At 43.4% G+C, this 24358-nt stretch overlaps 2 protein-coding genes across 2 annotated transcripts in view; one reads left to right on the plus strand and one right to left on the minus strand.

Annotated features, from left to right (window-relative positions):
- dzank1 (double zinc ribbon and ankyrin repeat domains 1) overlaps positions 1-7340 on the plus strand; it is a 20033-nt gene extending 12693 nt beyond the window's left edge. Inside the window, exons 9-21 of the mRNA XM_047051094.1 lie at positions 1063-1176; positions 2319-2411; positions 2637-2759; positions 3118-3315; positions 3434-3665; positions 3979-4082; positions 4412-4495; positions 5454-5562; positions 5725-5807; positions 6092-6175; positions 6314-6441; positions 6561-6635; positions 6953-7340. Coding sequence (XP_046907050.1) covers positions 1063-1176; positions 2319-2411; positions 2637-2759; positions 3118-3315; positions 3434-3665; positions 3979-4082; positions 4412-4495; positions 5454-5562; positions 5725-5807; positions 6092-6175; positions 6314-6441; positions 6561-6635; positions 6953-7121 — 1596 coding nt within the window. The 3' untranslated portion in view covers positions 7122-7340. The remainder of the gene's footprint in view (positions 1-1062; positions 1177-2318; positions 2412-2636; positions 2760-3117; positions 3316-3433; positions 3666-3978; positions 4083-4411; positions 4496-5453; positions 5563-5724; positions 5808-6091; positions 6176-6313; positions 6442-6560; positions 6636-6952) is intronic.
- Positions 7321-23365, minus strand: kat14 (lysine acetyltransferase 14). Its single transcript, XM_047051093.1, has 10 exons — positions 23107-23365; positions 22650-22771; positions 22288-22409; positions 21911-22083; positions 21077-21508; positions 9631-10217; positions 9313-9446; positions 8713-8888; positions 8147-8337; positions 7321-7950 (listed from the first exon to the last, which is right to left on the minus strand). The coding sequence occupies exons 1-10, from the start codon at positions 23363-23365 to the stop codon at positions 7777-7779; spliced, it is 2370 nt and encodes a 789-aa protein (XP_046907049.1). The 3' UTR covers positions 7321-7776.
- Positions 23366-24358: the final 993 nt, after the last annotated feature.

Raw genomic sequence — 24358 nt, forward strand, 5'->3', positions numbered from 1 at the left:
TCAAATAGATTATCTAGACAGGCGTTAGCAATAAGCCAGACTGCTGTTCATTTTCTGGCTATTTTTCGGAAGCTTCCCTTCTAATGCCGACTACAGCTAGTCTAGCGAGAGTCATTTGATGTGTGTAGAAACGTATTTAGCATTCTACCTGGTATGCTATATACAGGAAACGTTAGCATTGCTAATAACTGTTAGCACAACATCATACTGTCCTTATAGCTTGCGGTTGCAATGAGCATACGGTCGGAACAGCACCTCTTTCCAGGTTCAGCTTCCTAGCAAATCCTGCTTGAAATTGTCCAAGGTTGTCAAAACTGTCTTGGGTGAAATGTTCAGAGCAAATGAATGATTGAGTGTCGAACTTCGCCGGGACCTTCTCATAGACAACAGCAGCCATGCCTGTTGAATGTTTGGCTCCTTGGGAAGACTGTGAGTGTTAGCCTTCCCTGTACAGCCTGGAACACAGCATTTACGACCGTGGTCCATTTTCAATATCCTTGTTATAATTCAAAACGTTCTTCTTTGTAATTCCTTATAAGTAGCCTACACAGAGCAGCGCGCAGCTAAACTAGTATCGGAGACAGACGCTACCTCGGGCTGGTCTGGATGTAAATTCTGGGGCGGGACAAAGATACAGACCAGAGCCAATAAGAGGGCGATCACCGGTCCTACGTAGGACCGGTAGCTTTGTTGAAAAGCTAGCGTTTTACAGCCACATTTTTTCTTTTTGAGATTTGAATAGGAAAGAGGTGTCAATGGACTTTGATATTCACAGTATGTTCAGTTTACCCACCGAATTGTCACCGAATGACAAGGTAAAATCGGTTTTGCAGTCAATTGCCCCTTTAAGCAGTCTCGAAAATGGTATCGATATCGATAAAAATTAACGATCCCCATCCCTAGTATTGGTTAGAAATTATTTAGATACTGTTGTACATTTTCTACATTTTATATTTACAATTCTTATATGTTTACCGTATGCACCTTCCTGCCATAGTAAATTCCTTGTTTGTGCAAACTTACTTGGCAAATAAAGCTGATTCTGATTCATGTTTTTTTTAGTTGGGTTTGTGCATTCACTGTAAAACCATAGTGCCCATGAACACTGTGTTATGTGTGGTATGTGAAGCCCCTATTGGCCCACAACTGCAGCCTCAAGCAAGCCTACGACTGCAGGTAAGCACAAAGGAAGCTGGCGAAAACACACTCTTACACACACAGCAACATTACATTTACATTTAGTAGACCCTTTTATCCAGAGCAACGTACAAGGACATTCCCCCCGAGACAAGTAGGGTCAAGTGCCTTGCCCAAACAACGGCATTTTGCACAGCCGGGAATCAAAACGGCAACCTTCTGATTAATAGCCCGATTCCCTAACCACTCAGCCATCTGACACCCACTGCCACAACATGCCACACATACACAGCAACATGCCACACAACATACTCAGAATTTTGTGAACCTTTCTGAAAACCTTTTTGAGTCACTCTGCCGTGCAAAGGCTAACCGCTGTAACTTTTTTCAAAAATGACTTATCATTTAAATTGAACTTCTCAATGTCTGTTTTATTTTGTGACAAAGTTTCAGAGTTCAATCTTGCTTTGTTTTCGAGAAAAGGGGTATAAAGAATCGCAGAAACTACAAAATCACACTCAGAACCGAGGCAACCTGCAGTAAGAGTAGTTACGGCGCTCTGTACCTGTTTCCCCATACATCAGATGCTATTCAAACCAAAGCAAACCGCAGTATCTGTATCTGTTTGCCCTTACATTGGATTGCACTTACTGTGTTCTACAAATAATTATACTGGTCCATATTTCGAGCTCGCTTTTGTTTGCTGTGTTTTTAATGAATAAATATTACTTCATTAATATATGTTCAATCAGTGCACTACCACTAATCTACCTACAACACATCTGGCTGGATAGTCAGAGAACTTTGAAGTAATTTTTCTCAGTTTCACTGTTTGCGTAGTTACTGCAGTTAGCTTTTGCAGGGCAGCACTGTGTAAACAAATGTTATTGAGAGAGCCATCAGGGTTTTTTACTTTCTCAATATTGAACTTAATGAATCTGTCCATCACTGTAATATTATGGTGTGGATTGTCTTGTGGAGCATCTAAATAGGACCTTTTGTGCTATATTATTGAAAAGGTTACAAATGTTATTCTATCCATGTTCAATTTAGGTGTAAAACTGTATAAAAAGTGAACAACAGCCACTTGAGCACATTTCACAACACTCTTATCTAGATTGATATATGAGTCGTACAATATGTGATAATGCACATGATAATGTCTTGTTGTTGTGGTTTAGGACAAGCTGATTTGTCAGTCTTGTGGAACTGGAAACCCAGCACATATCTCCTTCTGTGTCATCTGTGAGACCAGGCTACCACAGCCCGCTACTGTAAGATTATAGAAGATAGAGAGAGACGATGGAGAGAGACTCCATCTCTGTTAGCCTCATTCTGTATACTGAAAATGTAGTTTTAGTTTTTTCATATGACTACTTGTGTCAAACTTTCTTCTGGATATTGCTTGTTTCCCACAGTATTTGTTTCTTATGCATTTAGCCAATAAACACACAAGAACGTATCACAATTAGCTTGAATGCTTTGTATTTCCTTACTAGGCTGTTCTGAGTGGTCAGAGTGCTCCACCTCTTCCCTCAGGAGAAAACAAGATGGTGTCTTGTTGTAAGTGCAGTCGGGTCAACCACTATGACGCACGTTTCTGCGATTGGTGCGGCGCCAAGGTAAGAGAGGTCTTGCTTTAATCATGTACACTGCACCACTGATGAATAGCAATCTGGAGTTTAAAAAAGCTGGAATTGCAACGAAAGTTTAGGTAGTGGCTACAAAAAAAACAGATAACCGCACACACTAACATTCCTTCTATTTTTGACATACCTTACATACACTTTTAAAAATAATTCCCATAGCATGCTCGGTCAAAGATGATTTGAAATCTATTCCTCCGCCCATGAATTCCAAACCCACCATCCTTTTTATCTATCCATCACCCCATCAGACAATGCAACCTACGTACATCCATCTCTGGCAATTACTATCTATACTATAACTTGTTTCCGTCGCTCCTTATGTTTTATCCAGATCTACTCTTTGTTTGAACCTATCTCTTCCCAGCCCGGCCATGGAGCCAGCTGTCTGATTTGCTCCCGATGCGGGGCCAGCAGCCACCCCTATGCCAGCTTCTGTGGCTTTTGCGGGGTGTTTATGGAGGGACCTTCCAGGGGTGAATCCCACGCCAACATGGCCTATTCCACCGGGGGCGCTGTCAAGCAAGAACAGGTATGAGGCTGTAGAGCCGGAGGAAATCCACGCTGAACGTGTTTGTTTCCAACTGTAAAGACGGTCTCTTCTGCTCCCTCTTCCGACTTTCTCCGTCACTGTCATGCAACGTCTACAGCCGTCCACCCACCGCTCAGACGCTACCACATGGCAGCCCGTGCCTCCCTCTGGATCTCCCGTATTGGCCCCGGCGCCAGGCCGCGTGGAGCAGCACACCCAGACGACAGGCCTCTTCTACCCGTCCAGCACGGAGCTCCACAGGAAGGGCCAGCAGGCGTCGCTAGAGTTCAGCAGACAGGACCAGATGAGGGACAGAAGGCCGCTGCTCACTGCTATAAGTCCAGGGAGAGGTACAGAGCCGTGGGCACAAACAAGTTCCCTGGTTCCTCTGCTCTCTACTCTTCTCGCAGTATCAGAGGAGAACAATGAGATAAAGAGAGAAAACTTAACGCCTCTTCTGGTCTTTATTTGCATGTGAACTTAATGAGTGGCAGATGTTGATAAGCTTTTTAAATATTGAAATCATAAATTTGGGATAGTCTCATCTTGGATTTGGTGGGATTTGGATGAATCTGAGTAAATGTGCTTCGCTGTGTTTGAGGATTACCAGTCTAATCTCTGAACCTCTTTTTCCCTTTCTCTCTTGGTCTCTCTCGGTCGCAGGCTACTGGAGGAAACAGTTGGACCATGTGTGTGCACATCTGCGAAGCTACACCCAGAACAACACAGAGTTCAGAGCTCTCGTTGGGGAACCTCGAATGGGCCGGGTAAGATCAGGGCACCATGAGGCCTCCACTACTGAAGGGGTCCCTTTCAGATGTCAGTGTATATACTCAAATAATGGGACTGCAGGGTTATGTATAGACTATGTATACTGATTATAAGATGGAAATGTTGACCTATTACATTAGTGTATAACCACAGTCTTGTTAAACTGTAATCTTGTCTGCAGTCAGCTTACCAAAGTAGGTTGTAAAGCGATATTATTATTACCTCACCTGGTTGTACACTTACAAGTACCTCTGTACCTCACAAGGAACATTTGGGAAGGAACTGTCAGTATAAGAATTTGAATAGTTTGTTTACTTTCCTATAGATGGTTTCAGCTGTGATAGAGGAAGACAATTATGAAGTCAGTCTGAGGATAAACTTTGTCTCAGCTGAACATGAAAAAAACAAGGTTGGTTGTTATGTTTCTCCACTCTTTTACACTAGATGTCCTTACATTTTATATTGCATTCATTTAGCATATGATTTTATCCAAAGTAAAGTACAAATAGTGCATATAGATAAGTCAGATAAGATAAGTACAGTAGAAGATCAAGGATCAGAAGTGCATCATTCTACAGTGATCAGAGTCAAGTTACTGGCCACATAGTAAAGTAACCACGTCTCGGCCATCATGCACGGTTCAACAAAAAATATTATAATTCATCAATAACATCTCAATGACTTGATTACAGTCATGGCCAAAAGTATTGGCAGGTGACATACATTTTGTGTATGTGCAAGTTTTCTGCTTCAGTTGTTGTAGCGTTGATTGTCATTGTTACTCAATTATTGTGTGAGTGATCACATGCATTTAAATAATAATAAATAAAGAAAAAGAAATACAGCTACATCAGACATAAAAAAGAACTTCATCAGAAAAAGCTAATTTCACAGTTATTGGGCCCTGGCATAAAATGACCAGCTAACATAATTTCACAAAATCACATGATCAGCACATAGGAAGAGTCAGGTAAAATAACTCAATCATTCTAACTGGATTTTAAGAGCAGATTGATTGCTATACACAGCCTATTTAAATGTGAAATGTTTCAGATTTTTCTCCAGTATGACATTGAAATTTACAAAAATAATCTACAAATACTGAACCAGCAAACTTTGCAAAAGACTAAATTGGTCACTGCCAATACTTTGGCAATTGCTGTACAGTGCAACAATTACATCTCAATTACAGCAGCTAGCTAATGAATGTATGGTGAATGAAAGAAAATACTACAGTGCAATAATAAGGTAAAATCAAAATAAATTATTTAACAGATGATGTAGGGAGAGGATTAGAACATGTAATTGTGTTCTCGTCACATTTGAGTCCACATTTTCCATCCTCTTCTCACAATGCATGTGGTCAGTTATGCCAGGGGGGCGGGCCTGAGAAGAGCATCGCCCTATCAGAAAGTCAGAACCTCAGCAGTGTGACAGAGGGCAGGACTGTGTTGTCCTCCTGCCAGACCAGCCTGGGTAAGCACAGTGACTCTCTCACACGCCACTCCGTGATCCTACACACAATCAAATGGATTTTGGCACACATTTAACACATTTGACAATACATTTCTCAACTGTGGTATTTACATAGGTTCATTTTTAACCAAATGCATGTGTTTATTGTTGTATTTATGGTAGGTAATGAGAAGTCTGGAGCCAATGGAAAGACATCAAAAAAAATATATAAAAGCTTGTCCTCAGATGTCATAAAGCAGGCACCGGTATGTGACCCTGTCTGTGAAGGGCTCTTCCAAAACAAATGTATTTGTGTCTGACTTGTTTATGAGTGAATGCGGATTCAAGTGCTTCTATCTTGGAGCTAGTCCAGATGTTTAATAATTGAAACAAATAAATTACAGACAAATAGTCATAATTCCTTATTTCTAATGGATTTGTGTACAAATATATTTGGTGGCTTGCAAATTCTTATGTCATGTCCATAACTGGGGTTCCATTACCAATTCATGTGATTCCTGTGCAAATGGTTGATATTTATTTTTCTCAGCCAACCAAAGACAGCCAGCTTCTAAAGGAAGTGGGCCATGAAGGGAAAGGGCAGATCTCTGTAGTCCAACAACTGCTTGACGAGGTAAAGTATCACTGATTCAACATCTTGATACCTTTTCAAGACGCCATTTTTATTCCGCAAACAAACCTTCCTCAACATCACATTTGCCAACTTTGAGAAGCAGCCAGGTGCCTTGTTAACATGGTAATGTCATGCCAGGGGGCGGATCCAGTGTGCCAGGGGGCCGATGAGCGTCCTGCCCTGGTTGTTGCTGTGGTGAACGGGCACACTGACGTCATCCCAGTCCTGGTGCAAAGGGGTGCTGACATCAACCAGCAGTCTGGACCGTAAGGGCTTCGGTCCAGAGACCATCCATTCTTAGTCATTCTAGAGCGCTCTCAGCTCAAACGAGAGGGCTCTACAAAAACCAACCAGGATAAAGAGAAAATCTCCTTCTCTCTCATAGGTCAAACAACACAGCTCTCCATGAAGCGGCTTCCATGGGGATCAAAGGGTTGCTGTGTGCTGAGACACTACTGGGGTAAGAGATACTTGACCATACAGTCAACTACAGAATTATTGGCACCCTTCAATTGAAGTTAATTTATTTTGAGAAATTTATAGTGAAACCTTGTGTGCCAATTGTAGCACGTATTCCTTCTAAAAGACAATAGGTCATTTTCTGCTGTTTCTACCATAAAGACAGGCCATGGTGTTTTTAGACTTTTTGCATAAACAGTAACAACTTGACTATCATGAAGGAGTCATCCATCACTTCCTCGTATGTTTCTATCGTATTATTGCTATAATATCTACATCAGTACACTGAGAACAGCCGTCTCTTCATCTGGGGTTTAGGTGCAACGCCAGCATCATGAAGAAGAACAACAGAGGTCTGAATGCATACGACCTTGCCGTCATCACCGAGTGCAGCCCCTTAGTGTCTCTCCTAGCTGCTAGGATGGGCCAGGGGATGCTGGACAGGCTGGTCAGACCTAGAACTAACCTAGGACTAGACAGGTTCTGATGAGATCACTACTCATGGTTGCTTGTCGTTGTTAAATGCAGTTTCCAGCAATATTTCCAGCAATTTTCTTGAAATTATTTAGTTTGTTAGACATCACTGTTTTTTAGTTAATTTGTGTTTTTAGCAACGTGAATGAATATATTTGTTGTTTCCACCCTAACTCTCAGCTGAGGGCCAAAGATGAGACAATGAGAGGAGTCGGTGTGAATGTGACTATCTTTATGCAAAAAGTGAGCTGCAGAAGTGTGCATAAGTGTGAGTTGTATTACAAAACCATATTAAAGCATGTCCTTTAGATACAAAATCAAATTCTTAGTTTAGCAACCTAGAGCCAGGGGGCTTACATATGTGTAAACAACATACCAATATACAGTTCCAGTCAAAAGTTAGGACACATTTTCCCAAATGTGTCCAAACTTGACTGGTACTGTACATGTATTTCACTGAACACAACAAGGGCAACAACTTTACCATGACAATATACAACAAAGACACACAACCAAATACAAACATACATTCCGGAAACTGATATGGTTGAAGAGAACATCAGCTGGCTCTCGTATTAAACGTCCCAATTACTTATGTCTTTTTCCGTTAAAGACCTTGGAATCCCTTCAAGTCACGCCCAGATGCTGGCAACCTCTCAATTCCTGGGTCAACGACGTAAACGCAGGAAGAAAGCGTGGCGACATTCCTTACTGTCCACCGGGTAGTACTTGTCATAGAAGTCCAAGATGTATTCCTCCGTCTTGAAGCCAAACTTCTGGTAGAGCAGCATGGCCGAGTTACTGGCTGACACGTGCAGCGTGACATCCTTTCCCATGCAGGTCTGCACAACATACACCAAGTACACGAGATACAGAACGACATCTCAATCCCACAATATCCCCCCAATAACGTCAGCAAATACCTCCCACAGACTAACATTTTTTATATTCTATTTATTCATGTTCACAACAAGATGTGTTTTTGATATACAGTGTGTATGTGTAACGGTAATGTTGATAGAGAGTGGAGCTCCAAACCTGGATTAGATGGTAGATCATGAAGGTGGCAATCCCAGCCCTCCTCCACTCGGGGTGCACCAGCAGGAAGGAAATGTACGCCTCGTTATACTTCACGTCTGGCACCATGAAGCCAAAACCGATCACCACCTTCTTGTACAGCACCACCACACTGAAGTCTGGGTACTGGAGACACTCGGAGAGATCCACTCCTGACAGAACCACAGTAGGATAGAAGTCTTTTATAGAGCCCACACCCTGTTCCAGTTGTGTTTACCCTTCTCACTTAACAAAACAGTCATAAAAACAAACTGGCTCAACTGTGGATGAGGTGACATGCATCAAAGAACACAAGTGGTATTGTCTTAGAAGTATACAAACTCAATGGTAGTGGTGAAACATTAGAAAGAGACACATATCCTTAGCAAAGTTCTAAACTGTTGTATTTAAGTGGTTAAAAGAGTCCCAAGAGTTAACCATCTCAAGTTGAGGGGTGACTATCAGAGGAGTCCACAGGCCCAGAAGGAGTGACACCGGTGAGGGTGTGGCTAGTGTCGGGAACTCAGCCTGCTCTACTGCTGCTCTACCTGGCCAGAAGCTGTCGTGGCACATGGAGTTGACGGAGGGGATGTGGTTGGGCCGGACGTAGCAGTAGTCGATGGGGGCCTCGGGCTCCGGGGCCCAGCCAGGCTCCGTCCTGTGGGGGTGGGCCCGGATCTCAGCCAGGAGCCGCAGCTTCAGCGGCTTGTTCTCGTAGTCTCTCCTGGAGGCGGCAGAACGCAAGCAGGTTTGTTCTTATGGTCTAGCTGTGGTTGTGTGTTGAATAATCATGTTGAAGTGGGTTAGCAGCCATGACTCATGACAGAGGGAACATATGTGTCTGTGAACGTAAGCTAGAGAAGTAACACTGAAAATAAATAAATCTCATGAGACTCATCTTTTTAGTTTTGCTTGCTTTTTCGTTGGACAGTATTATCGGCACAGCATTACATTTACATTCAGTCATTTAGCAGACGCTCTTATCCAGAGCGACTTACAGTAAGTACAGGGACATTCCCCAGAGACAAGTAGGGTGAAGTGCCTTGCCCAAGGACACAACGTCATTTGGCACGGCCGGGAATCGAACTGGCGACTTTCAGATTACTAGCCCGATTCCCTAACCGCTCAGCCACCTGACATTATTGTACCTTATGTAGGGTTTGAGGATTCGGGAGGTGTAAGGGCTTTTGATGCCCTGGTCCACGCCAGCGTCAGACCCCATGAGCCTGTGCCAGAACGACACCGAGGGCAGGTGATAGCCCCTCCTACTGGACATGGTCGTCTAAAGAGATCAAACACACAGCTCAAAATATAGAAAAGTTTTTCTTTTAATGACTTTTACAAAGTATCCATAGTTTACATATTTCGTAAACGATGTGCTGTTCATAAAATGCTTGTAAAGTCATGAAAGGCATGCATTCACTGATCCCAAATGCCATCTAAACTGGCCTCCAGCAGAGCAGCACCTGGAAGCGGTCGAGGACTCGGAGGTCGTGGCTGGTGGTCCGGAACCTCCCCCCTCCAGAGGCAGAGTGTCGCCCGCACCCCTGGGCCCCATACAGCCCCCCCACCAGGCTGAGCGTGGCACTGAGCGCCTGATCCACATCCAGCAGGGGGAGCCCTCTCTGGCGCTTGGCCTGGCGCACCAGCAGCTTCCTGTGGAGCCTCTTGGCCTGAGGGGTGACGGCGAGGGCCAGAGGACACGCCTCCAGGCGCCGCAGAAGGATCCGCTCCTCATACAGGCTGAGGGGAACGTAGCAGGGGCCGGCGCTAGCCTCCGCACAGGGCCCCTCCCCTTTCTCCTGCAGGCCCCTCCTCCTGTCTCCGGCCCCCCCCGGCCGCCCTCTGCCGTCGTCCCGGCCGCCCGGGGGCTCGCAGTCGTCGTCGATGTCGTCTCGGACGCCACGGATCTCCTCGTCCTCACTCTCCGCCTCTTGCTTGATGTGAGCAGCGGAGGGGCGGAGCTTCTTGCGCACCGCCAGGGCGGCGCTGGGGGGGGGGAGGTACTCCATACCGGGGTCAATGACCCCCTCTCCGTCCAACTCCTCATCATCTGTGGCCCAGAGAGACACAGGGGGTTGACACGCTTCCAAAACAGTTCTCTACATCACATGAAGATTCTTAGAAATACAATCCTTGTGTAGTATCTGCTTTTGGTAGTGTTGCACATAAACAATAATGTCCTTTGTAGGATTAAAATTCAGCATTCTCACAATTCTGTGAGTTCCTCCGCTGTTTTTTGGCCTTAAACTAGTCCTGCATACTTTCACCGATTCCTACAATTTTGGTATCAAAACGTTCAGCTCCTTCAGGAGATGTTGGCTATGACTTTTGGTATTTCTCACTTTTATACTTTTTAAAGAAGTAGGGTTTTTGTGCAAATTAGGGAGTCAGATGGCTGAGCGGTGAGGGAGTCGGGCTAGTAATCAGAAGGTTGCCGGATCGATTCCCCGCCGCGCCACGTGATGTTGTGTCCTTGGGCAAGGCACTTCACCCTACTTGCCTCGGGGGGAATGGCCCTGTACTTACTGTAAGTCGCTTTGGATGAGAGCATCTGCCAAATTACTAAATGTAAATGTAAATTATTCTCCCATTAAAAGTAATGGTAAATCCTTTCAAATCATTAAAAAGATTCATCCCCTTTCAAACTTAACTACTTCAGCATATTTTCAGGTAGAGACACCATTCAACCTTTAAAATGTTCACAAGACATTCAGCTATTCCCAAATGATTCAGCTTTTTCAAATATTCAGCCAATTTGGAATCGTGACAGTTCAAGTGAATGAAAAATTTAGCTCCTTGATTTTTATGATTGAGCAGCTAGGAGAGTGGCACACTTTGCTGGCTGCTCTTTTTCTGATATTCAACTAAATTGTCAAACAAATTCCTCTGCAATCATATAGTTTAACTTACAGAAACAAGTTATACCTTAAAATGTAGGAAAACGTGTCCTCTTTCAGCCAAATGTAACTGCTAAAGACCTCACATTTACAGATTTTCAGCCATGAGCCTTGAAGCGAGAGCAGCCTTTCAAATTCTCTCAATAACTTCAATGGAGAGGTGGGTAAAATTCGTCAGAGAAGGCCGACAGGAAGACGATTTTTAAACTGCCGGTAAAGTCGTATTTCTGACTGCACAGACATATAAAGGACATGTCTGGTTTCGGGAGAGTCTTGGGTCTCGGAAAATATCCTAATTTGATTGAGGTGTGGATTCCAGCTAAATTTGTTATTCTCTCTGCCCAGCTTGTTAGCGATCACAGCTGCGCCATCACCGTGGCAACCAAACAGACACGCACCATGAAAGCAGAATTGGGTAACGTTTTGGAAACTGCCAAAAGAGTTGCACTAGTATTTCTGACCGCACAGATACATAAAGGATACCAATGGTTTCGTCAGAGTCTTGGGTCTCGGAAAATATACTTTTTGGATTGGACGTACAGTTTTGCGTCTAGGTTAACTTGTTTGAGGTGTGGATTCTAGCTAAATTTCTCATATTCGCGCTAACGCGATGGCTCTCCATAACTAAAAACGGTTAGACTTTTTTTCCACAATCGACCAAATTGGCCAAACAAGGTATGTACAATGAGCTTAAAGTGTACATAATCTAGCTAGATCGTTTTTATTTTAGCAAGTTTTACAGAAATCTGTAAAAAATCGAGGCTCGACTGTCATAGCTGACCGTCACAAACAGCCAAACCAGGGCTGGTGTTTGCTGCAGCTGGCGTTAATCCTACGAACAAACGCTTCGTAACTGGAAAGTGTTTACTTTTAATTGACGATATTGAACACAGATGTTAAGTAACTTGTCTTTACTCAAAATATCTACTCCGTTTTCAATTTGAAGTAGTAGATCTAGCTTATGTAGGAAATCTTCCATTGCATCCTCTCTCTAGCGTCACGCCTTCGGTTATTATTCAAGCCTACGGTGTTAATACATACCACTTTGACACACTTGCAAGAAATGATCCGCTGGTTAGATTTAGCATGATCTTGTTATTTACTATTAAAAAAAACTCACCAGGGACAACGACAACATCGGCAACCCTGCACTATGAATTATCATTTTGATGTCATCTTAACCCTTTCCTAGACATGTACATTTCATTTGTACAGAGGGTCTGGGATCTCTCCATTGACAAACGAAAACTTCCTTGAAGGCGGGTCCTCTGTTGAAGTTTAAAACTATTGGATCTGCCCAGAGCCACTCTGATTTGCCATAACCAATTGCAAGCATTCGCCTTAGCCAACTCCTTCACCACTACTGTAACGGAGCTAGCTGCCGTAGCTGGAAAATCTAACTTTTCCCGAACCCCTTGGGGAGTAGGGCCACCACATCATGGCCACCAACAAAACTCAGCAAGGAATGTTCTTGCTCCGGCTTTAACCTATGGATATTCGGCAGCGTTGCCTCAACCGCAAAACAGTTTCGCTCGCATCTTTCTCCGCCGCCATTACTGAACTACTCAAACTAGTGCAATCGTTCTCAGCCACTCCCTTTGTTCGCTGATTGGACCTACAAAAAATGTGTTTCTGGAAACTGACTTCAGAGCCGAGCTCCCAGACCTAGTACAGAAGCAAAATCCAAATTGAGCGGAAGTACGTAGGAGGGCAGAGCCAGGCTAATAGATACGCGTTACTCCTACGCAGAAGGCGAACGTTGTACTCGGTGTGCCTGAACAGATGTTATTGACGTTACAGTATGGTCTATTTGTTTACATCCCTGTCATCGTTAGCTACAGTAATTAAAGGATTGCACTTGTTTAACCCATTCAATTAATCGTATTGTTGCTTTTTTCCGCGATGATTTTTTTCTCGGCGGTGATGGCCGAGGTGAAGGCCCAGCTGTAGTACTCACGGTTTGCCACTGATTTGAATGGTCCGGCAGGAAAGGGCTTTAAGTGATAATACTTGTATCTGAAGTAGTACACTAACTAAACTGGTAAATAAATTATAGAGATGGAGCAGCATATTTCTTTCACCTTCCACGTTCATCTTGACATTAGCTATAGCTATAGAGCGCAAGCTAACCCCAGTCTCATGGCAACTGAACATCATCGTATCAGAAAAGCTCCGAGGACCCCGTCCACACTACTACGCGAACCCGGCGTTTTCAAATGTCTCCGGCTAGGGGAGCATATTCGAAAAGCTCCGTTTTTAGTGTCCGAATACGCCGTATTAGTGTGGACGGGAGGTGCAAACGCAGACATGTATGCGTTTCTAAATATACCTGGCTAGTGTGGACGTTGCCTCTGTCTCTCAACCGCTCTCACCACTCTGCAAGAGATTAGGACTTCATGAAGGCCTAAAATGTTTTGTTTTGCTCCCGCCCACTTGAAATCAAAGCGTGATTGGTCAATTTGCCCGTCACTCTTCACACCAAAACACATAGCTTGGCCTTCTCCAGGATTTGTGAAGTCCTAACCAATGAATGAGCCAGCTAACTGGGCCTTAATATAGACAGACGATTCTGATTGGATAACATGTTTTCAGGACATGAACTTGACAGTAACCTTAACTATGAACATAGATGAGAGAACATGTATTGTATTAAATTAAATGAGATGTAATTGTTTTAAATTATTTATTGAATACTTTATTATAAGTATTAAATATATTATTATTTATAATTTGTTTAGGCCTTCTCAGAAGGCGTAGAAGGCCCTGAAGGTTCCCCACTGATTCAAATATGGGAAAATAAATTCCCATGGTTCCCGCCTTTATAACTTTGCCGTCCAATCACCGATTTTATTTCTGAAAACTGCCAGATACTCATGACAACTTAAGCTCAAAGCACATATCATTGGTTAAGGGGTTAGTGGGAGGGGGAAATAAATGTATCGTCTGCACGGCAGCCATTGTTTTCCGAGGCGGAGCCAGAGCGGAGACCATGGCTGTGTCTACTACCGCGCACTTTATGAAGAATTTGTTTGTGGGAGTGACGCAAGTTTTTTCAGGAAAGAATGACGTGTCCGGCTTGGCCGTTTGTGACAGGCAGCTATGACCGTAGTAGCACTGTTTAGCTTCGATTTGAGCAGATTTATAAAAAACTTGGGAAAACAACATTAACTAGCTAGATTATGTACACTGTGAGCTAAATGTACATGCCTTGTTTGGCCAATTTGGTCGATTGTGGAAGAAACTCGAAAGTTTTTTAGTTATCGAGAGGAGTATCCAGCCATAGCGCTAGCTACTTTTGGGACAGGATAATTCCGGTTTCCCCTGTCTCCACTAGTCACTAGAATGGTAATAATTTTTAATCAAAATATGGTATTTCTAATCTGTCTTCTGTTCTACATTGCCCACAGACTTGTGGATATTCCACCTACTCAAAGTATTTCTCCATCTTGTAATTGAAGTGGTAAAAAATTCAGTTGTCTGATGAGGTGTGGTGGATGGAGAAGTTTTTGTAAAAAATGGCTGCCTGAAACCACTTTGATAAAATATGATTTGCCTTAAGTAATCATATATTTATTGACATGATAAAAATCCCCTAGTTCTCCTCTTCAAGATGGTATAAACAGTTAAGGTGTATGATTTAATATGAAAATCCATAAAATATGAATATTAATATGAATATCATATTTCAACAGCATAATGGAATGTTCGGAATTTTGGCTCAGGCAGTAAAGGGTTAAATTAAGTGTCTGAACAGGACTGGGTGTGCAGGCACGCATGATTAGTTTCTCCTCCGTCTTGAACCTGATACCTAGATTCTAGGTTAGAAATGTTGCCAGTCTGTTGCCAATGACCAACGGTTGCTACGTTTTTCCAGCAAGTTCAAGTAATTCCAGTGTTGTCCTTTTACCTTCAAATTCATTCAACCCAGACTTCAGCAACTGGTTTTCTGCTAAATTTTCACATTTTCCTGCAGCTCATCTTTCTGAATTGTTCCCCTTTTTGTTTTGCATTTTTCAGTTTTCTGCTTGCTCCAGGTCCTTTCAAAAATACCTTTCACAGCAGTACCTTCCAACTGCCAGTACTTTTGCATTTTTCTTCTATTTTCTGTACTTTTCTGCCTTCATCTCGCTGCAGGTCCTTTCTAACATACATTTCAGGCCTTTTGAAACATGAGCAAATGACTTTCCACAAAATTTTCTAATTCTTCTGAATTATTTATCTTTCTGCATTTTTCTTCTCTTTTCTGTAGTTTTATGCCTTCGTCCAGCTCCAGCCTAGCCTGACGTCATACTCATAATTCTAGTCAGAATATGATTCTGAAAACTCAGTTGGGCTGTGACTATGGGGCGTGTGTCAACCGAGCTCGTAAAACAAATGCCTCTTCGCTCAATTGGATAGACCTACAACCAATCAGAGCAACGTAATATGTTGTTTGTTGAAAACGAATTCAACCCAAGCGCTCTTTGGTGACGTTGTTGATTACGTTACTGTTGATCATCTGTCCATCATCGTATAAAGCCCACCCTGACAATTTAATTGGTCCGAACAGCTCCTATTTTTTTGTGGGCGGGGATAAGTTGGGCTGGCAGCCAGTCTAGCTCCAGCCCCTTTCAAAAATACCTTTCGGGCGCTTTGAAGCTTCAGCTTATAACTTTCTACAAAATGTTCACTATTTTCAGCTCTTTTTAGCATGGTCAGCTATCCCCATTCCGGTTTTCAGCATTCTCACTGCTGTTTCGCAGGAACAGCTTTTTCTATTTTATTGTTTATTTTCCCATCCCTAAGGATCAGTCAATATTTAGACTACATAGACAACGTAGGTGTCAAACGTTTCGTCTTGCTAGCAATTGAGTTGCTTGTATTGGGATTTACGTTCCGTTGCACAGTTTAGGAGGTTACAACGTTTTTGTGGCGAAAAGTGCCTTTAGTCGACGAAGGGTACCCAGTGCTAGCTACGTCACCACGTCAACACACGTTAGCAACGACGCATGGATACAACGTGATAGAGACGTTCTAGCTTGCAAGTTATATTTCCACTTCCGTGTCTTCCGGTCTAGTTTTAAACAGTGGCTCTTTTATTCGCTAGCTCCGAGTCCTCGTGCACGCTTGCAACTAGCTGTACACGTCATACTTTCCGACAACCAGTCGCGAGCATAGATTTATATGGTTACAAGCGTGTGAGCTAAGGCATTGCAGTGGCAGAATCTATGGGCAGAAAGTCCGATAAGTTTGCATCATGTCTCTGATTCTTAACGGAAATGTATTCTGTCACTGTATAGTATTCCTTCCACTTGTTTTTTAGAAATAGTCTATAGGGCTAAATATAGGGCTATTCTAGATGGAACTCATCACATATGTTGCTTTTTTTCTTTGTGATATGAGTATGATTTCCAAAATATATAAATTATGAAATAAACTGTTAACATGAACATCCCCGTTGTTGTTCTCGCCAGGCAAAGAAAGCTTAGTTATTTTGGTAACCGAAATCTTCCATAATGCAGACTTACCATAGCTTACTGTCAACTTTATATTCAAACGAAATGCCACGGTATTCACACTGCCTTCAATCTATCATCTGTGTAGAAATGTGGCCAGTGTTTTATATGTTCATCCTACAAAACCAAACGCCTATTAATGGATATAACGTGATCTAACAAGACTCGGTAATAATGTAATAAATAAAAGCTTGAGAACTGTGTCTAAAATATACTTTATTGAACATTTGCCTTTTAAAGGGGCTTATTCACAGAACCATATAGGCTACAAGACGTTTCCATCAGATGTAAGTGGGGGTGAAACATAATCACTGAGGACCTTCATTGTCCCACAAAAGCAGTCTGGCTTGATGACACGATCAAAAAACAATAATGTGTGTGTTTAACAAAAGCTTTTGAAGGCAAGACTAATATTATTTAAATTTAAAAATTGTGGTTAACAGTTAAAGTATTATTCTTCATATTTGCTCCAGATAGACATGTCTACAATCTATGCTCGCTCTTAACATAATATATTTGCCATCATGTTATGAACGTTTTTACGAAAAACTCAGCAAGCAACTAGCTGTACACGTCATACTTTGCGACAACCAGTCGTGAGTTTGTGAGCTGGAGCTAAGGCATTGCAGAAAACTGTCAGAATTTGGTACAAGTCCGATCAAGAAGCTACATGTGAATCAATACTATACGTTGTTCATGTTTTTAGTTTGACTGCATAAGTATTGTGTTGGATTAAAGAGACTGTCAACTTGAATCTGGCTCTGTCGTTGTTCTATCGGCAAAGCAAGCTAAATTAAGCCTAAACCTATGTTACTATTATAATGATGATGAGTGTTGCTTACTATTACTAGCTTATTGTTAATGCCATCGTTGTGATGTTAACTGACATAACGTTCTAACAATATAACGACCATGACAATAGTGTGGTTATAAGACATTATTTAAATCATCTTCGTCTTTGCTCCAGAACATGTCAACAATCTATAATGACGATATTTTAACTAATTATATTATGCTATAATTACGTTTCTTATATACTAGTGTAATAATTGGACTAATACGCTGTTCCCATTGGTCCAGAAGACGTTCTAAAAAGTTAATAGGTGCGTTGGACATGACCCGACTTCATGCGGCCCTGCAGCCGGCTGCAGGCGGCTGACTTGAAACAGTGAATTCTGGTTAGACTTTTTGTCCGACTTGAGACGTCGTGTGTGACGTCGCCATCAAAGTAACGTGAGATCGATTCGAGGACGGCCGGCTGTGTAGCCGAGCGCATTTTCTCAAGAGCAACTGCACGGGTTCAAGTGACGACACAGCTATTTCATGATTGGCCCGACTCACACACGACAACTTTGACGCGTGTTTTGTAATATTCGGACACCTTCAGTTTCGCCAATGCTCAAATCAGGACCAAACTGTTGAATTGAATTAAACATTTATGGAAGAAAGGGTTTTACTCCGCCTCTTCACTAACGGAAATACTACTTTAATTATAAATAGAGTAAAGTAAGCAAACAGCGCTTAATCGTCCGTGACTGACGTCAACGCAGCAAACCATGAGAAGCTGAAACGTCTGACTTCACAGAGCCCCGACTACAAGCGGCCACTCTCGCTGGTCGTTTCATGCAGCCGTAGTCCATGTCGAACGCATCTAATAAATCCGTTTATTGACCTCCCGAATGTTCGCAGAGGTCAATAAACGTTTTTAACCAACCAGAGAGTTGTTCTGTTCAGTTGTTGATATGTTTTCTTGGAGATGTAGTGACGTCACCAGTGCAAGTGCAGCTGATTGCTCTGACAACATGGCGTTTGCTCCAGATTTGACGTGTTTGATTGGGATCTTCCCAAGTTTTGTTGTAGTATATAAGAAACCAAATGTTTACTCTTCGACAGGTCAGCAAACGCTTTGTCGCCTCGATTTGTTAAAAAAAATTGTTAAGAAATCTTGGTTTACAAAGGCGTTTGCAGACCTGTCGAGGAGTAAACATTTGCTGTTTGTCATGCCATGAGCATAATAGCGCTCATTACAAAATAGTTAAATCTGCTTTAAAATAACGGATATAAACTACAAACAACCGTCATGTATATGTACAACCATTTGTAAAACGTGCTACAATAAAGGCAGGCAATTGTAGATTATCAAGTCCTTTCTCCTTGTTCTCATTCAGCTCAGGTAAATCAGTGATTTTCTGATGTTCCCTTTTGTGCTTGTCCCCTGTTCGTATCCGCAAACACGTTTCCAGGCAACTTTTTTTGACGTAAGCAAATAAATGGGGTGCTAGTTTACCCATTTCGGATTGGTTTCAAACTGCAAAAAGCAGGATTTGTTTTGCTAGCAGTATGAGCCAGGTTCGCGAATCGAACGAAAATGATTGGGGGAGATAGTTTTAGAAATGTTGACTGGAGTATAATACAAACGATCGGACGAGTCGTGTAGAAAATCGGAAATGCAATACCACCTACATCCACCGGGGCCGTTGCCTCAAGCCGAGGGGTGAGGGTCTGGGTGTTCTCAATGAATTATGCAATATGAGTAGGCTTAATGCTTGAAACTGTCACTAGAAGGGAAAACGGACCCACCTGCATCCGACGCAAGCAAGCACACCCTACAATTTCCCCAGAAATTGTACCCTCTCTAGTTAAATATTCAATGTATGTTTGTTCTCATCGAATGGCTGCAGACACTACGGTGGCCTTGAAGTGCAACACACAACGGCAAATAGCAAAACACAGCGGCAAATAGCAAAACACAGCGGCAAAAAGCAAAACACAACGGCGAATAGGAAAACACAACGCCGAATAGGAAAACACAACGGCGAATAGGAAAACGCAACGGCGAATAGGAAAACGCAACGGCGAATAGGAAAACGCAACGGCGAATAGGAAAACGCAACGGCGAATAGGAAAACGCAACGGCAAATAGGAAAACGCAACGGCAAATAGGAAAACACAACAACATTAACTTCTGACGGAAAAGGTAGGGCCTAGGTAGCAGAAGATGGACCCTCCTGATTGGACAGACGGACTGTGTCTTTTAACAGGAAGGAGAACGCCTATTTTGAAAACATGAATCCCTCGAAAATATGTTCGCTATTTTTAAGAATGATTTTGATGCAAGGCATAGGCTACATACGAAGTGATAGTTGATATGTTGTCAACTAATCACTTTAAGCACTTTAAGTGAAGTTTGTCAAATTAGTTCTAGTTATCAGTGTTCGTTGGCATACAAAGTTAGTCTTCTCTTATTAGCGTAGTTAGTGATTAGAGCTAGCAACAATTAATTGCAGATCAAGGGTTCCTATCGTCCAGCTAGCTCTCAACACTCGGCAGAAATTTCAGGTCCACACACTAAGTTGCTGGTGTGATTGCTATTTAGATTAGATTCAACTAGCATCAAGTAGGATACTACAAATATAAATGTTCAAGTTCAAGTCTTTTATTGTCAGGTGCACAGAACAACACAGGGTCCGACTGGGCACGGAAAGTCTTAGGACAAGAAGCAAAGCAACCTGGCATAACATCAGTACACACAATTTACCACGTTAACAACGTGTTATGTTCTAAGTGGGCTGATGAATAAAAAAACGTGTTTAACAAGTCCCATTTACTTCAACAGTCGAAAGTTAAATGTTCAGTAGAACAATAGTCCTCAATCATTAGGCTACAGTACGCAGCTAGCATAGCCATTTCTAGCTCTGCTTCACAATGGCTGCCTATTGTTATAGATTAATCATGTAGTTAATACATGAATGTTAATAAAGTATGAGACATATACATGATGCAACACACCAGTAACCAATTGATATTATGTGTTAGTATACCGAAAATGTCAGTAAATCGAGATGGTGCTGCTGTCTGTCCTGTCGAAAACCATTCAAACGTGTTTTTCACCGCTTTTTCCTGTCAAAGGACAGACAGTCTGTCTGTCCAATCAGCAGGGTCTGTCTTCTGCTAGATTGGCCCTACCTTTTCCGTCAGAAGTTAATGTCGTAGTGTTTTCCTATTTGCCGTAGCGTTTTCCTATTTGCCGTTGTTTTCCTATTCGCCGTTGTGTTTTCCTATTTGCTGTTGTGTTTTGCTATTTGCCTGTGTTTTGCTATTTGCCGTTGTGTTTTGCTATTTGCCGTTGTGTTTTGCTGTTTGCCATTGGCCGTTGTGTGTTGCACTTCAGGGCCACCGTAAGACACTGAAACCATTGGACTACAGAATGACGTCTCTGGAACTGCTCTTGACTGACAAGAACTGAGCATCACTTCTTTCTGGATTCTTTGTTCTCATAGGAGTGCCCCTGTAACCAAGTTAAACTAGTTAAACTCACTCCTCAGTATCAATACCGCCCACTGGCACCATCGAAGAGCGAGCATTTAGGTGGCGTGGGTTAAAGCAGTGTTTGTAACGGTGGTGGTCGTGTTGTGGAGGACTCGAGTTGTAACTGCAGATTGGGAAAGAAGGGACTCTGACGAGCAATGCGACTCCCAATGGTACACCATAATGAGACTGCGGTGTGACTGGCTCACCATGAAACAGCGCCTGTGGCGGCATGACGTCCGGGATGAGGTCAGCCTCCGACAACAGGCTGGGCGTGGCAGAGTGGGACGCTGGCGTGCCAGGGGCGGAGAAGTCCGGCGAGGGCGAGGGCGAGGGGCTGGTGAGGGGCGTGCGGTCGGAGGAGCTGAGCGAGGAGAAGTCAATGACCTCGCCCTTCTCCAGCACCAGGTCGGGCCTGCGTGCACCCCCTCGCCCCCCCCCAATCTTGACGGGTGTGGAGGAGGCGCTGCGCTCCGTGTAGCCGCCCCCCGCCGCCTCCTTCTGGGCCCTGCGGATGTCCTTGGCCTCCTGGGTGCGGCAGCGCTTCTCCTTCAGCTGCATGGCGTTTTCCACCGGGTTCCTCACACCACGCTTCCTGAGGCCCTCCACCGTGATGATGGGCTCCACCGACGGCTTACAGGCTGCAGAGCACAGCAAGCACACAGACACATGGAGACACAAAGAGACACAGCAACATAAAGACACAGGTGACATTGTAACAATTGTGCAACTAAATAAAAACAATTGTAACTGTAAAGCAAAACCCTCTGTATTCAAGTGCTGCATTATTTACTTAGTATAACGCCACTTCTAGGATTGCTGTTCTAGGAACAGGGTGCAGCTAAATAAAATGGGTCTCCAGGCCCATATATCTGGGTTGCAAGGCTGATCCAACATGAATTCATCCTTTTTTTTATGAATTGTTCTATTTAACTGAGTCAGTTTTGTAACTGGATGAAGTGGTGTGGACACACACATTCATGAAACATGGTTTCATGAATTCCAGACCCTGGTAAGGGGAAGCACCAAACACAGTTACCAACCTCTGGCCTTCACAGAGGACTTGTCTCCCTCAGGGCGGAGAGTGGGAGGGCGGTTCTGCACCAGCTTCCACCAGCCGGGCTCTCCAAACTCCTGGGCCCCTGAGCGGAAGAACGTGGGGCTCCCCACTGACAGACAGCCTGCCACGGTGCTCCACCAGGTGGAGGTCTTCTTCCTGTTAGAAGAGCATCAGGTCAGCTTTAGGGTGTTGTGTGTAGCTTTCCAGAGGTACTCAAAAAGATAGAACCGATACACGAGGTCACGTCTAAAACACAAGCCTTCCTCTGCAGGATAAGTTTCACATTTCAGGTAAAATTTGTCCTGAAAACGGTACGTTCAACAAATTCGCTGTACAGGTCATCAACGGACAGTCTCTCACCTAGTTCCCAGTAGGAATGCCCAGTGTCTTCCAATAAACGCACAGATATCCTCCTTCCATCTGAAGTAGCCTTGCCGCCCAGTGCCCTCTAGTGACAGGTTATACATGGCCAGCATCACCACCTGAAAAGTGAAAAGAAGATAGTATAACTCAGTCCAACTCCTGATGTTTAAATGGAAAGGGCAAGTAACAAAGGAGAATTTAATTTTTTATGTGTAAAGATTTGTCCAAATATTTTGGATTCCAAGTCTATATGAAGAACCTTGTGCCCTGCAAATATAAGCAATATGCATCATTTCTTAACTGTCAAACGCCCACAGAACCCCCTTGCCTGTGGAATGTTTAGCCTCTTTTGTAAGTACCTGTTGCCAGGTGAGTCTCATTCTCTCAAACGTCTCCTTGCCGTCCTCTGAACAAGCGTAGCAGGTGAACTTGAAAAAGTTGTCTCCTTTAAGGTAGCTAGGCTGCTCATTGTGTAGCTGCGCTAGATTCCGGGATTGGAGAGAAATACCAAAAACTGCTCAGAGACCGAGCGCAATCATTGTCGTTCTTTATGAGAGCAGCGAGGTGAAACAGAAGACAGCATTTCAGTAAACGCTGCAGTATCAAGCATACTGTGATCCCACAACCCACTAACTAAAAGGCTAAACCAGCTGCAATCCCGTGCAACAATTATAATAAAGCATACATGGTTCAAAGCAAACGCCTATATTCACAAGAAACATCTATTAAAGTGCTGAATTCTATCTGGTTAAATATGGTGGGTGCCCCAAAGGGGAAGGCCTTTTCCTGTCCAGCTTGTGCAGCTAACCCTCTCACCAGTGGGGATCCACTTGTGGCACTTGTCACAGTAAAAGGCCATGTCTTCGCATGCCCAGCCGCTCTCCCCCTCTTCCCCGACGTCGCTGTTGAGCGAGTCGCCGCTGTGGTCGTGCGATAAGTCCACCGAGGCCTGGTCCTCTGATTCCACGATCAGCAGCGTCTCGCCCTCCACCTCGCCCTCCTCCAGACCCTCAGACGCCGAGGTGCACACCGCCTCGTCGTCCACCTTTCCCCTCTGTTCTCCGCCACAATCCATGGTCACCGAAGGAGAGTGGACGCAGCTGGATTGATCAGAACCTGGGAGAGGCCAATGTGGCATCAACGACCAATGCATTCAGATCAGTAAGATTAATGGGATCTTTGTCGTCCCACAAAGTAAAACATTTACTTACACCCATGCTGCAGCCGGACACGACAAACATTTAGAGTACAAATGTGAGTGAAACATACAGCGGAGTTTCTACAAGCACACATACTGTACACAGACATGAAAAACATCAGTAATTGGCAAAAAATCTGCACGAGCAGAGATCCTCCAGTCTGTCCTGGCCACATCCTTTTCTTATCTGCCCTTATTTAAAAGTGTTACGGACACAGCATGGGCGTCGCCGCAATGTAACTTGGGGGGGGGTCACGTCCCACTCACTTAAAAAAAAAGTTGTTTGGACCCCCCCACATTTGTGATCAAAATATTAGTGCATGACTGGTCTACTAGTCCAGCGATCTTAACATTGCATCACAATCAAATCCGTTCCACTTTATCAGTAGGGAGAACACCCATAGCAATAGAATTCCACTCTGCGTTTTCAAGACAAACAGCATCACGCACGCAGATTCAACTCCCATACTCTTTGATCGACGCATCGCGCTTGCAGCTAGCACTTCAGACATCGACTGTTCAACAGACAAGATGAACATAAGGAAGTTTTTTCGAGGAAGAGGAAAGTAAGTCAGAGTTGCCCAAGTTTTCCCTTCAGTGGCCAACGCACCCTTATGAGGCATTCTCTGACTATAATAGCATTAGTTAAGTCACAAAGATCCTTCTGCAAACATTATAATTATAGCTAGCTAGATGAGCAAGCTTTTTATCTAACGCTACATCTAGCACTAGGCAATACCATACTTTATTTACCCATTACAAGTGGAACAGCATTGATTTCTTAATCTGGGTCTGAATATGTTGTGCATTTGGCCGTGTTCAGACCTAGGCGTCTGTTTCTGGCAGACAGAGATGACAAGGATGTTTTTT

Source organism: Hypomesus transpacificus, unplaced genomic scaffold (assembly GCF_021917145.1).
Source record: "Hypomesus transpacificus isolate Combined female unplaced genomic scaffold, fHypTra1 scaffold_138, whole genome shotgun sequence".
Taxonomy (NCBI): domain Eukaryota; kingdom Metazoa; phylum Chordata; class Actinopteri; order Osmeriformes; family Osmeridae; genus Hypomesus; species Hypomesus transpacificus.

What these genes read in the sequence shown, in the direction of transcription:
- kat14 (XM_047051093.1), bottom strand. Translation starts at nt 23,365, where the DNA reads ATGGATTGTGGCGGAGAACAGAGGGGAAAGGTGGACGACGAGGCGGTG. An exon ending in CCACAAGTGGATCCCCACTG is followed by an intron (nt 22,772 to 23,106) that starts GTGAGAGGGTTA and finishes CCCGGAATCTAG; the next exon opens with CGCAGCTACACAATGAGCAG. An exon ending in GCATTCCTACTGGGAACTAG is followed by an intron (nt 22,084 to 22,287) that starts GTGAGAGACTGT and finishes CTCTTCTAACAG; the next exon opens with GAAGAAGACCTCCACCTGGT.